The sequence below is a fragment of the Myxine glutinosa genome, chromosome 2 (assembly GCF_964187855.1).
Source record: "Myxine glutinosa chromosome 2, kmMyxGlut1.1, whole genome shotgun sequence".
NCBI lineage: Eukaryota > Metazoa > Chordata > Myxini > Myxiniformes > Myxinidae > Myxine > Myxine glutinosa.
The window spans coordinates 157,129,447-157,144,553 of record NC_136262.1 but is presented as its reverse complement, the minus strand read 5'-3'; the positions used below and the strand labels follow the sequence as shown (position 1 = coordinate 157,144,553).

The following is a 15,107-nucleotide window of genomic DNA, read 5'->3' as shown; positions in this document are numbered from 1 at the left end:
GAGCGGGGTGCCAGACCGTATCGAAGGCACGTGATATGTCGAGGGAGACGGCTCTAATTTCCTGTTTGGCATTGAGGACCTCCATCCATTGTTGAGAAAGCAGAAGCAGCATGTCCAGAGTAGAGTGACCAGGTCTGAAGCCAAATTGATGATCAGAGATCAAGCCATTGGAGAAGAGGAAAGATTTCATATCTGAAGCAATGATGGATTCCATGACTTTGCTGATAATCTGAGATAATCTGAGCCTTATGCTGAGAAATCGTTTCAATTCATTGTTTCGCTCATCAATCTACACTCAATACCCCATAATGACAAAGAGAAAACAGGATTTTATAAAGTTTTGCAAATTTATTAAAAAGAAAAAACTGAAATATCACATTGACATAAGTATTGAGACCCTTTGCTATGACACTTGAAATTTAGCTCAGGTGCCTCCCCTTTCTCTTGATCATCTTTGAGATGTTTCTACACCTTGAATGGAGTCCACCTGTGGTAAATTTAATTGATTGGACATGATTTGTAAAGGCACACACCTGCCCATATAAGTTTGCAAAACGGATTATGTCTCACATGGTAAAAATCGCATAACCCGCAAGGAACCAACAGCCATGGCTGGTGCTCACCATTAAAGCTAGGATGTGCCTTGATTCACTTAATGGACGAGTTTGGTCCTCATTGGTTAGATTTTTTGCAGTATGCCATCCTGACGATGGTGCAAATCGTACCTAACAGGAGTAATGCCCTGTCAGTGGATTAAGGGGTCTTACTCCTATTGAGAGGAGTGGTCCCAATTGAATGACCATGCATTGTGGCCCCTCGGGGGCATGATGCATGCGTTTGAATGACCATGCGCTTCCCCCTAGGGGTTGAGGCGCATGTGTATTGTTATTGGGACAGCCTTGTTGACGTTGTGCCTTGACCATGGGGTCAAGGTGCACGTCCAAGGCTGTTCAAATGTTTGACTTTTTACCTTTTTTCACAAGCAAAAAAGGCAGGCCTTAGCTGTGGCCCCAAAACAGTGGTAGACCTGCATGCAAATCGGACCTGGCAGGAGTAATGCCCTGCTGGTGGATTAAGGGGTCTTACTCCTATTAAGAGGAGTGGTCCCAATTGTATGACCATGCATTGTGGCCCCTCGGGGGCATGATGCATGCGTTTGAATGACCATGCGCTTCCCCCTAGGGGTTGAGGCGCATGTGTATTGTTATTGGGACAGCCTTGTTGACGTTGTGCCTTGGCCATGGGGTCAAGGTGCACGTCCAAGGCTGTTCAAATGTTTGACTTTTTACCTTTTTTCACAAGCAAAAAAGGCAGGCCTTTCCTGTGGCCCCAAAACAGGAAAATAAGCCCGAAATCTGGATTGGTGGCTCTGCTTGATGTTTAGCCAATGGGGACCAAAGAATAAATCTCTGTCTGTTGACAGAGTGGCTGAGCTGAGGTCTCCGGGATGGAGGTGACGCTTTGGTCTCGGCCTTCGGTCCACAGGAGATCGGGACAGCGCTCGTCATGCTGTTATGCCGTTGATTATATATTATCTCCGCCGATCGCTCCGCACCCACTGGTTTTGGTTTGCACTGGCGGGAACGATTGTCTGGGTGGCAGACAGGCTGTTGGTTCGTTGCGGGTTATGCATTTTTTACCGTGTGAGACATAATCCGTGGCTGGTGCTCACCATTAAAGCTAGGAGGTGCCTTGATTCACATATATATTTAATTAAATTTAATTAAATTCATATATTTTAACTTTTAATTAAATGTAATGATTGTTCCTGATTTTCGAAACACTTGAGTTATAATCCAGCATTGCTTACAGGATTATTTTAAGCCGTTAATATGCGGTTGATTTTTGAATTTGGTCAATAACGTCTCCGTTCACGAGAGCGGTGTGATACGGTTTCATGGGCTGTCCAGCTTTGCCCACCCCACTTTGCATATACCCCGCCCACTTTGCATATAAGGGGATGTTGAGATGATTTTATCACTCTTGACGAAGATTAACGGAGGCGTGTGGCTTTGTCACATGTTGTTAATCGAAACATTGAGTCATTGCTTGTTCAATTAAAGGTTGGAGATCTTACCATGGAGTCATTTGGATTTACTCCCAACCGCAAATCTTTGTGTGTATATATATATATATATATATATATATATATATATATATATATATATATATATACATGTATATATATAGATATGTATATATATAGATATGTATATATATAGATATGTATATATATAGATATATATATATATAGATATATATATACAGACTTGGCATTTAATATGGATTTTTTTTTTTTCTTGACGGGTTTACTTTCTTAACTCAGTATATCAATCTGGTGAGTTTCTTTTACACTTTGGTGATTTATTTGTTAAAAGAACCATGTCCCTGATTGTCTGCCGCAGCAAGAAGTCAACAACAGGATTATATCACAGGTGGCGTGGCAAAATGTACGGACAGGTGCATTTGATGATTGGCTTCACAGTCGGGTATACAAGGGTTGTTGCATTCTGTATTAGTGGAAAACAACTGCTGCACGTCTCCAAAAGTTATTGCCGCTTCCTCTGGAGATGGTCCGTCAACTCGCCAATGCTGTTTGTCATCGAGTGGTGGCTTTACGAAATTATGGCATGAAACAGCGTGCTATTGCTCGGCAGTATGGCATCACTCAAGGTCAGGTGTCAAAGATCCTGAAACGAAATGCTCAGAGGGGTGTCCCTACTCCAATACCGAGGCCAGGACGTCCCCGCAGAACCACAAGGAGGGATGATCGCCAGCTGCACCGGTTAGTCCGCAATGGCCGTACCAAGTCAGCTAATCGGCTTAGGGCTGAGTGGCAGCAACTGACAAATGTGCCTGTATCCAGAAGGCGAGTCAACCAACGACTGGTTCAAGCAGGCTATCGTGCCAGGCATCCCCTGAGAAAGCCACGCCTGACCAGACAACACTGCCAGCGCCGATTGCAATGGGCCAGAGAGCACCGCCAATGGCAGCCAGGACACTGGAATCACGTGATCTTCAGTGACGAGTCTAGATTTCTGGTCTATCGTCAAGATGGCCGCGTCCGAGTGCGCAGACAAGTGCATGAAGCCTACAACAAAGATTGTATAGTGCCAAGAGTCCAAGCTGGAGGTGGTGGGGTGACCGTTTGGGCTGCTTTTCATGCAAGGGGCAAAACTGACCTGGTTGTTCTGAACGGAAACCTGAACCAGTTCAAGTACAGGGCCATTCTGGTAGAAACATTGCTTCCATTTGCTTGTGCAGCCTTTCGAGGAAACTTTGTCTTCCAAGATGACAATGCACGGCCTCATCGTGCTCGCATGATCCAACACTTTCTTGCTGACCGTGGTGTAGAGCATATGGAGTGGTCTGCCATGTCCCCGGATATGAATCGGATAGAGAACTTGTGGGCAGAATTAACGCGTCAAATCGACCACTTGGACTAGCAGCCGACCTCTGTGCGTGAATTGCAGCAGGCTATTGTCACTGCATGGCAAGCGATTGCTGTCCAAACCTTGGCAAATCTCGTGAACAGCATGCCTCAACGTGTACGTGCTCTCCTGAATGCTCGTGGGGGTTACACGAAGTACTGAACTGTAATTTTACTGTCCGTAATCCCAGTCGTAATTTAACTTTTGTTTTTGTTAAAAAAAAATTTTGGCTAATGTGCAAAATAAAGAGATACTTCTGGAAAACGCACAGAAGTTTAACACAGTACTGTCCATGAATTGAGTCGATATCAGTTTACATCACTTTCAAGGATCAATTTATTTGTTTCGAAATGTCAAATGTGGTTTTTGTTTCTTTTAAAGGTCACATTAACAAAATCTAGAATAATTTCAACATAATTCCAATGAACTTTTGGTTCTAAGACATCTTGAAAAGTACGTTCACCCCAACAAAAAAATATTCCATATTAAATGCCAAGTCTGTATATATATATATATATATATATATATATATATATATATATATATATATATATATATATATATATATATATATATATCACCACCTCTGTTGATGTATTTGTAAATTTTATTACTAACCAGCAGGAGTATCCGGCGTGCTCAGTGATGTTATAATCCTGTTGGCATTTTGAAGAAATCAATGTGGGTTTTTTTCTATTTTTGGTCAGTGCCTAAAACACTCCCCTACATATAACCAATAAGAAAAAAATGTATTTAATATTACCCACGTACACACACATACACACTAATCAAGGATAATTTAATGTTACCTTTCATAGAGCTATAAAGGCTCAGGCACTATAAATTGATTTTTAAAAAATACAAAAAAACGGCTTTTTTTTTTTTTTTTGCCTGAAACACTCCCAGCACTCACTGATGAATGTTTTAAAGTTTGACTAAGATCCGTTCAGCCATCTATGAGAAAATGGTGACACAGACTAACACAGACAGACAAACAGTTATCTTGTCGTATAGATAGACTATATGTCCTTATATTGGGGAGTTGAGCAAGTTTTCTGGGTCTCGAAAGAAGCTTAGACTTGTGAGTGCTCATGCGCCCAGAGAGGCAGACTCACAACTCTGATGATATTTTCATAGCCTCCGATCTTGTTTTGTATTTTTTTCTTTACAAACACTGGAGCTCATGGAAGAGTTAAACAAGAAAAGATTTATATACTAACAGTAGAGCAGTAGGTTAATGAAGTAGGGTAGAGGTGATGAAGGTGAGTGGGAGTAGAAAAGATGGTTGGTCAGTATGACGTTTGATGACGTGCTCAGTCACCACTTTGAAGAATGAGATCATCACAATCATTCAAGACACACTAAAAGTAGAACAGGGAGTATATATGAATTGGAAATACCGAGAGAGTATATATGATCAGCCACCAGGGAGTATATATGAATTGGAAATACCTAGGGAGTATATATGACCAGCCACCGCCCACCAGGGAGTATATATGAATTGGAAATACCTAGAGAGTATATATGATCAGCCACCATGCAGTATATATTAATTGGAAATACCTAGAGAGTATATATGATCAGCCACCAGGCAGTATATATGGATTGGAAATACCTAGGGAGTATATATGACCAGCCACCAGGGAGTATATATGAATTGGAAATACCTAGGGAGTATATATGACCAGCCACCAGGGAGTATATATGAATTGGAAATACCTAGGGATTATATATGATCAGCCACCAGGGAGTATATATGAATTGGAAATACCTAGAGAGTATATATGATCAGCCACCAGGCAGTATATATGGATTGGAAATACCTAGGGAGTATATATGATCAGCCACCAGGGAGTATATATGGATTGGAAATACCTAGAGAGTATATATGATCAGCCACCAGGCAGTATATATGGATTGGAAATACCTAGAGAGTATATATGATCAGCCACCAGGGAGTATATATGGATTGGAAATACCTAGGGAGTATATATGATCAGCCACCAGGCAGTATATATGGATTGGAAATACCTAGAGAGTATATATGATCAGCCACCATGCAGTATATATGAATTGGAAATACCTAGGGAGTATATATGATCAGCCACTAGCGAGTATATATGAATTGGAAATACCTAGGGATTATATATGATCAGCCACCAGCGAGTATATATGAATTAGAAATACCTAGGGAGTATATATTATCAGCCACCAGGGAGTATATATGAATTGGAAATACCTAGAGAGTATATATGATCAGCTACCAGGCAGTATATATGAATTGGAAATACCTAGGGAGTATATATGATCAGCTACCAGGCAGTATATATGAATTGGAAATACCTAGGGAGTATATATGATCAGCCACAATGCAGTATATATGAATTGGAAATACCTAGGGAGTATATATGATGAGCCACCAGGGAGTATATATGAATTGGAAATACCTAAGGAGTATATATGAATTGGAAATACCTAAGGAGTATATATGATCAGCCACCAGGGAGTATATATGAATTGGAAATACCTAAGGAGTATATATGATCAGCCACCAGGGAGTATATATGAATTGGAAATACCTAAGGAGTATATATGATCAGCCACCAGGGAGTATATATGAATTGGAAATACCTAAGGAGTATATATGATGAGCCACCACCCTTAATTGCATTTATACATTTTATCTCTCATATATACTTACACGGGAGGGTTGAGCATATTTCTGGGCCTTGACAAAACCTCTTGTGAGTGCTCATGGGCCTGGAGAGGCAGAATCACAACTCTACAGGCACATGCATAGATGGGCATGGCCATTTCTTAATTCTCATGGTTGTATCATTGTAAATGTAAAATTGATGAAGGTTTGGGTGCATTGTTCAATGATCAAAATGTGTCGATGGATTCGCGAGTGAATGAGCCATCATAATATGAGTTGCTCCCAGGATGTTGTCAATGGTCCTTTTATAAAGGTTTGTCCGGGTAAATTTGGATTTGGTTAAAACTTTCACCAATTTTTTTTTGGTATAAATATTTAGGTGATTCTTACTTTCATGCAAATGTTTTGTACATTTATGAAGTTTTATCAGCACAGGATGACCGAGACTTCAAGGCTGTTAGTTTCACACACTTCTCAGACTTCAAGGCTGTTAGGCCTTCGTACTTCTCTGCTGTAACAACTTAAAGAGTAAGAGCTCACTCGTGAGAATGACAACAAAAAAGATGAAAGTGTGTTGGATTGAGTTTGTTGTTGATGTCCATGTTTACATGACTTAACCACCACCTTTAGAGGCCATTTTTCCCCGCAAGCGGGGGTTGGCCTTTTTCGGGAACCGTGGTTGTTGTTGTTTTTCGGTCCCCTTTTTGAAGCAATGTTTTACGGCCGGATGCCCTTCCTGACGCCAACCCTTTTTGCCGCCTTTAACGACAAGCAGGGAATTACCAGTGAACTGGTACTCAATTAGCCGACCTCGGAAGGATGACAGGCTGAGTCAACCCCCCTGGCGTTAATTCAGCGATTGACCGGGATTCGAACCCAGGATCCTAGGATCCTAAGCCGGCACCCTAGCCGCTAGCCCAACACCAGGGAAGCTGGTGATGCGTTTACATGTTTACATGACTTAACCGAGCTGCGTTATTTGTATTATACAGGTCGGCATGGCGAAGAGCGCTTTCTCTACCGGAACCACTGTCGCCTTTTATGCCCCTTGAGTTACTACCGCGACTTGAGGGCATACGAATGTCGACACTGCCCACCACACTGCTTGATATGCTCAAACAAGGACCGCTGCACAAGCTGCTTGCCCAGCTACAAAGCGTATGGTGGGCAATGCCTTATTGCGCGCTGCCACGATGGTACGTCATCCTAACTTCCTGTAGACAAAAGCTTGTCTGCTCATGTTGCTTCTTTCTAAATGGCAGTACACACGTTTATTTATTCAATGAAATATCCATTTGCAGTGAAAATTGTGGGTTTTTACCCTTCCCATGAAATGAAATACCCCCCAATCCTCTTCCCATGCCTCCTCCCCCCAAGCCCTCTCCCTCCCACAGATCTCCCGATGTCCCTGTTCTCTGCTGTTGTGCTTGTGTGCTTCCCTCTCTCTCCCCATCTTGTCTCCCGCTCCCTTTATTGTATGTTTTGTATGTCTGTTTTTTTTTTTTTTTGTGATTAATGTTAGCTCTTACACGAGCCTCCATCTTGTATACAAAACAAAGAAATAAACAAAAAAACCATTCGCAGTGGTGGAATTCAAAAGCACTTTCAAATATGTAACTTGTAAAAGTAAGAAAACAACCAACAGACTGAATTTTACAACCTATACACTGCCTAATAGACGTTCACTTGTTGAGCAATACGACTTGGAATTCAAAGAAAATTTCGACTCGGCATCATCAACCAAACAATCTTTTTTAACGTAATTAACGTCTCAGGCCTTCGATAGGGTGGCCTGAAAGTCGCTTTACCTCTGCTGAAATTGCTCGCACCTCCCTCCCCTCCTCCCTTCTTTCACCTCCACCTTCCCCCACCTGGTATGTGGCATCACCGACTTACTGATGCAGGAGTCAGCAGGAAGTTCAATGGTATAAGTTGTTACAGTGTCGAAGAGAGGTTGTTTGCTTGTGTTTGGGTGCATGAAAGGGCGCACACAGGGCAAACAATTGCTCAGGTGTGGACAGCAATCTCCCTCCAGGACCCTCTTCAATCCCACTCCTCCATCCAGCTCTTTAAAACAGCTGTTCACCACCATCTCTTATCTTCCCCCATCCAAAACCTTGATCTTTTCTACCCCCACTAATTTCACCCCAAATCCACTTTTTTGAGGTGCCGACTTCTTTCCTGGAAGTCCTAGCTGGGTCCATGTGTTTTATACCTCTCCCATCCTCTCCCCCCCTTCCCATGCCTCTTCCCCCCCCCCCCCCCCCAAGCCCTCACCCTCCCACAGATCTCCCGATGTCCCTGTTCTCTGCTGTTGTGCTTGTGTGCTTCCCTCTCTCTCCTCATCTTGTCTCCCGCTCCCTTTATTGTATGTTTTGTGTGTCCGGTTTTTTTGTGTGATTAATGTTAGCTCTTGCATGAGCCTCGATCTTGTATACAAAAAAATAAAAAAAGAAGCTTTCGCAGAATGCTTTGGGGAACCTTCTCCACCAAAGCTCCTTCACTGTGGCCACCACGTAGTCCAGATCTAATGACTCCAGACAACTCTTTGTGGCGCTGCATCAAGGAGAAAGTGTCGGCAAACCGGTATGGGATGATTTAAGAATTGCGCGCTGCAGTCGTGGCCTCGTTTGCACAGGTGACTCCGCAAATGCTACACAAGATGTCCAAGAGAATTTGGTACCAAATTCAGTGGTGTAAAGACAACAAGAAAGCATGTGAAAATGCAAAACCCACCCAGCATCCACGTCCGCTTTGTGTTCAGACATCTTCTTCGTTATGCTAAACATAACGAAAACGGTTAAAAAAAATACAAAATTAAAATTGACGATTTTATTCAGCCTTGAACTTTGACCTTTTGATCTAAAAAAAAAAAAAAAAAAACTTCTAGTGTCCCGATATGCAAATTCTTCAAATTTCAGATCAATTGGATGAAAATTGATGGTTTCAGGTGATGCTCCATGACCGTGTCATCCCTCATCCTTCAGATAGGCAGGCTGCAGCCTCTTCCCTCTCTTCAGGCCTTGACAAAAGCAAGAGATGCTCAAACACTTGGAATATGTATTTCAATCCTGACACATCTCACGCTCTCATTATCTCTTTGCGAAAGGACTATCTGGCAAATCCTCCCGACTCTATCCCCAACCCCACCATCTACCCCCATCTACATTCTTAATAATCCTCTGGAGGATGTTCAGTCATTCAAACTCCTGGGTCTCATTATCAGCCATGATCTTTCTTGGGCAAACCACGTTCCAAAGTTGTCCGCCAAAGCCAACCACCACCTGGGCCTCCTCCATCGTACACAGTCCTTCCTTGGCACACCTGAACTCCTATCCACCTACAAGGCCTTCATCTGCAGCTTGATGGAGTACTGCTCTTTCCTCTGGGTTGGCTCCCCTGCCTCACATCTTGGTCAGCTTGACACGCCAAGACCTTCAGGATTAATGGAATTTCCCGGGCTGAAGCTGAGTCAATGGGTCACTTAACCATCACAGACAGGTCTGTCTTCTCCCGCCTCCTTTCTGGTCTTGCACCCTCTACTCTTTCCATTCTTTGTCCCCCCAGGTTTCTGTATGGCACACACCGTCCACCATCAACCCCCTTCTGGTGAAGCTACCTAAATCCAAGATCACTGCTTACCTCCATTTGTTCTTCTTTTTCATATCTGTGGAACCAACTTCCACATCCTCTTCCATCTCATTCTTCGCTCCAGGCCTTCAACACAGTTGTTCAACATCATCTCAAATCATCCACAATAAAAAAAACCATGACCTTTTCTACCCTTGTTAACCCCAACCACACTCCATTCCTTCCTTCTGAATTTCCATTTTCCCTTCAGAGAGTTTCCTTCTGTATCCATCTTGTCCACCCCATGCATCCTCTCCTGCCCCTCATTCCTCCCCGTGCCCATCGTTTGTCTAAGTCGTCCTCTATCTTGGCCTTCAACTCTGCTGTTGGTGTTTTCCCCCCTCCTCATAACTCTTGCTTAGTCCTGTTGTGTCTTGATCCGTTCAGTGTACTAATTCCAGCTCTTCCATGAGCCTCGACTTTGTATGTATGCAAAAAACAAGGGACAAATCAACCCATTTGGAGTGTAACTAATTATGCAGCACATACAGATCCAATGATTTATTAATTGTTGTAAGTACTGCACAATAAAATCTGTATTTTAAAATAGTTTAAGAACTTTAAAATAGTTAAGGTAAAGCGACTTTCAGGCCACCCTGTACATGCTACTTCCTGCTTTTCACTACAGCCACCCAAACAAAACAAACATAAAGTTAAGAAACAAAAAAACATAACCCAAAAGTATTTACTGGTACAACTACCTTGCACAACTTGATGTGCCGGCCATCACACTTTTCTATAAAAGCCTCAAAGTCTAAAAAGCCATATTTTATGATTTTTTTTGTATACAAGATCGAGGCTCGTGAAAGAGCGAACATTAATCACACAGAAAGACAAACCGACACATAAAACATATAACATAGGGAGCGGTAGACAAGATGGGGCGAAAGGGGGGGGAACACAAACAACATCTGAGAGCAGGGACATCGAGAGATCTGTGGAAGGGAGAGGGCTTTGGGGGGGGGAGGCATGGGAAGGGGGGGTGGGAGAGGTATAACACATATGGACACTGCAAGGACTTCCAGGATAGAAGTTGGAATTTCAAAAAAGGTGGATCTGGGGTGAATTAGTGGGGGTAGAAAAGATCAAGGTTTTGGATGGGGGAAGATAAGAGATGGTGGTGAACAGCTGTTTTAAAGGCCTGGAGGGAGGAGTGGGATTGAAGGGAGTGTGGGAGTTTGTTCCAGAGGCGGGAGAAAAGAGGAATGAAAGAGTGAAGGTGAGCAGAGAGTCTTGATTTCGGCAGTTTAACCATCAGAGGGTTGCAGGCAGATCTTGTGCGACCTGTAGGAATATTAGGGGGACAGAGCCCAGAGAGAGCTGGGGGAGCAAGGCCGGAGAGGAGTCGGTAGAAGACGGAAAGACCACCTACCTGCCTGCGGTGAGTGAGTGAAAGGCCCTCGGAGATAGCTTCATCGCGGGAGATTCCAATGATTCTTAAAGCTTTGGTTTCAACAGCGTGAAGCCGAGCAAGGTGTGAGGCAGGAGCACCGGCCCATAGGGGAGAACAGCATTCCATTGAGCTGCGGATCAAAGCCTTGTATGTGGTGAGGAGCTCAGGTGTGCCTAGGAAGGACTTCGCACGACGGAGGATGCCCAGTCTGCGACTGGCTTTGGAGGCCAGCTTGGAAATGTGGTTTTCCCAAGAGAGATCATGGCAGATAGTGAGACCCAAAAGCTTGAGCGCCAGAACTTCTTGGAGAGGATTGTTGAGAAAGTAGATGGGAGGGTTGTCCAGTCGATAAGCAACTTAAACACACAAGTGGAGGCCATTGGTCACATCAAGTCTGTGCTATTGTTACCAACTTATGGTTGTTTGTCAATAGGTACCCTATCCTTTTTAAGTGTCGGTCGTCAAGCAAGGTAGCAGTAATTTAGACTGACATCCCAGACTCAGAGGCGATGCTCTAACTATAACCCCACAGAGTTTGGTGATTTCAATTCTGGTACCTATTACTGATCGAGACTTGTGTGTGTTTTATGTTGTGACATTTTGTTCAGTTTATGATTATGGATGATTATGATAATAGGAGTTGCATGTTCTTCCCACAGGACAGGCGAAAGATCAAAAGACAGGTGAATGTGTGGATTGTGGCATCGGCTGTTCCGATTGCACCGCAGGTAAGACATTATTTAGTTGGATACCGGAATTCAGAATTGAGGCTGAAAAGATCGTTCAGAAGTTGTTTCCTCAACTTGAAGCTCTTAACTTTGGGTTCGATTCCGGCCAACTATAAATTGTCACCCTGATGCTTTGCAAACCGGGAATTGCATCAATAAAGGTGCTTGTCCATTGGTTTGTATGTGACATAGTGGTTCCATCTGCCACCGCTGTTGATTGTGGGTGTATATCAAAATTCCTTCTTTTTCTTTTGACAAACATTTGGTGAATTAATCAATCCCAAATTCCTTTCCTTACTCTGACCATGCACTTCGTGAAAGACTTGAGCCACTTTTCCATAGGCCCTGAATTACCAACTCCAAACCAATATGAGGTGGATTATGATGCCGTTGATCATGACTGTGATTCAGACTTAACTGGTGCTACCCCTACCACCCCTCAGCCCCCACTCCACCCCTTTATTTCATTGCCGCACACGGTTAAAAACCACAAGACGATAAACTCCACAAACTCTTAATCCGAACCGATCTTCAAAATTCCAACTTGCAGAAGAAGAAGAAGATGTCTGAATACAAATGGATGTGGATGGGCTTTGCATTTTCAGATGCTTTCTGGTTTAGCAGTTGCAACTGGTACTACCCCCACCATCCGCCCTCCAACCCCCCCCAATACACCCCTTTATTTCTTTTCCGCACACGATTAAAAACCACAATGCGATAAGCTTCACAAACTCTTAATCCGAACCGATCTTCAAAATTCCAACTTCAGAATTGACTCCAACAGTAACAGCTGTCCCAACTACTAAAACAGTGTCCTTTGCTAAAAACGTTTCATTCAAAAAATGTGTCTCCGAGCAGTTACAATGGAAGTAAGAATTAAGTTAAAAACGATTATTATGTTAAATAAAAACAAACAAACACCAGAACGCGAATCCCAGCAACGCTTAAATAAATGCATATATACACTTAGTTATAAAATCGCAAGATATGGTAAATTTTGTCAGATTTCACTCCAGATTTGGACATTATTTAGTCTACAGCATCCAATCCTCATATCAGATTCCAAATTTTGATGATATGCTTCAATTATGTAATGATAAATCGATCGTGTTTCCAAGGCAAGGCATGTTTGAGTAGAACGAAACTATATGGCGGCTTAAGAACCCAGCGAGGTGCAGTGTGCTGACCAAGATGGCGGGCCGCCATATTGGTAAGCCACAACATCGGATTTGCGGCAGATTCGTATCGAGTTAATTTAAAAATCATAATTTTATTGAGGATTTTTTGAAACCTCCCACCTAACTTACAACATCCAACATCCGCTGGGACCCCAAAACGTTGCACAGGAGATTTGGTGGGGCTAGCCCCAAAACTGAGGGAGTAGTTTGGGGATGGACAGACACTCCTGCTTTATAATATGGAATTGTTTTATTAGTGTAGGCTGCTATGTCTTAAAAATGGCTGTCGTGTTTTTTTTTTGTTAAAAGCAAAATTACACTTGATTCCTTGTCTTTGGGGTGTCACATGTTCGAAAAAATAGGTTGTTAATTTTTTGAAACGGATTAAGGGTGTCAAATCCAAGATGGCCGCCAAAATATATAAATTCCATTAAAACTGGTATTCTGAACACAGTATGAGGTCCAAATTAATGGTAATACCCATAATTTCAATACCAAGGAGTTCAAAAACAATTAATTTCAATATGGCAGTCAAATTCAAAATGGTGGAAAAATCCAAGATGGCCGCCACTTCTTAAATAACCACAGTACAAAAACTTAATGTTCTTGATAACACAAATTGTGAATGATGGAAAAGGTCCATTTGGTGGTAATACCCGCACAAGCAATGCTTAGCCGTTGGGGAAATATGTTACTGATTCGTTGAAAATGGTGGATGGCAGCCATCTTGAATTTTAAAATGGCTGCCATTAGAAACACAGGCCGATCTTATTATTTGAGTGACTATATTCAGTTTGAGCAAAGTTCACCAGGTCGATGAAGCTGGACTATATTCTCCAACAACCGTAACGCAAATCCTAAATGGAAAACATCTCCACAGGTCCCTAGAAGCACATACTGTAACATTGCTTGCTCTATACCATCTCTACTTTGACAGGTTCCTAACAAAAGCACCAGAAGAGAAAGTGTTCCAAAGTGAAGCGTCCATTGATTTGGAAAAAGCATATCAGAAAGATATCAGCATGAACACAGGCAACCATCAAAACCTCAGAGATGCCGTCAGAGAAACCATGACCATGTTCGAATCTAGAGATATCCTCACAAAGTTGGGACAGTTTGAAAGCAATCCAGCACCAATTCAACACTACATCCGTAACTACTTGAGGCAGTTTGAAACTATCCTTCAGTATATTAGAGCTACCAGACAACGGGACCTGCTGCTGCATATGGAAAGCACTGAAGCTCTTATCAAGTACTTCTTTGCTCACGACCACCTGAACTACGCACGTTTGCTCCCTTTGTACCTGTCAACAATGCAGCAAACAGAACAAGTTTTTCCAGATGTCTGGGCAGAACTCCTGAAAGGAAATTTCTGTGTGACGAAGGCGATTGCTGCATTCACTTCAATGGGTCCAGATCACGGAATTGAGCAGGAGAACCGCAAACTCAAGGTCATTGGAGGCATTACTGGAATAACCCAAATTGAGAGAGCTCTAGACCGTTTCTTCCTGATTGCACCTGACTTGTCTAATCTAGTAGAGGAGTTTCAAAGAGAATATGGCATGGAAGGTGCTGATACCAGAGACCAACACCACGAGATCACAGGGGGAAAGTCCACCCGAGTAATGAGAAATTCCGCTAGATTGACAGAGGTATTTGTTGTTCATGGAGACCCATTCGTAACCGATGAGAGTGACCTGTGTAACCTTCTTACCAAGAAAGTAATTGATGAAAAGGTAACAAAGGACATAGTAGACCGCGATGCCATCGGACAACAGTTGTTCCAGACATTTGTCAAAGAACGCCTTACAGAAGGAAAACTTTCAGTGTGGGATCCAATGAAGAGAAAGAACATAGGCACTTTCAAAAGTGCCAACACAGTGAAGAAAGTGAAAGCAGGTGACAAACTCATTAAAGTCAAAGAAGAACGAGGACTCCTACAGAGGTTTATAGTAGCATCAAGAAGCCGTCCAGACCTTGATCTAAAGGACTGTATTGGGAAGTATGAATTTGGAATTGTTCCACGTGCCCTTTTCGCTTCGGATGGGTCACTTCTCCTAGCATATGACAAGGCTAAGGTCCTTCATCATC

The 15,107-nt window shown here is 42.7% G+C and overlaps 1 protein-coding gene across 2 annotated transcripts in view; it reads left to right on the top strand.

Annotated features, from left to right (window-relative positions):
* LOC137421140 (proprotein convertase subtilisin/kexin type 5) overlaps positions 1 to 15,107 on the top strand; it is a 172,006-nt gene that overhangs the window by 70,677 nt on the left and 86,222 nt on the right. For both annotated transcript variants that reach the window (XR_010983262.2, XM_068106886.2), the window contains exons 2-3: positions 7,080 to 7,283; positions 11,770 to 11,838. Coding sequence is in view for 1 of the 2 variants with exons in the window: in XM_068106886.2 (XP_067962987.2) it covers positions 7,080 to 7,283; positions 11,770 to 11,838 (273 nt within the window). In the remaining variant the exon portion in view is untranslated. The remainder of the gene's footprint in view (positions 1 to 7,079; positions 7,284 to 11,769; positions 11,839 to 15,107) is intronic.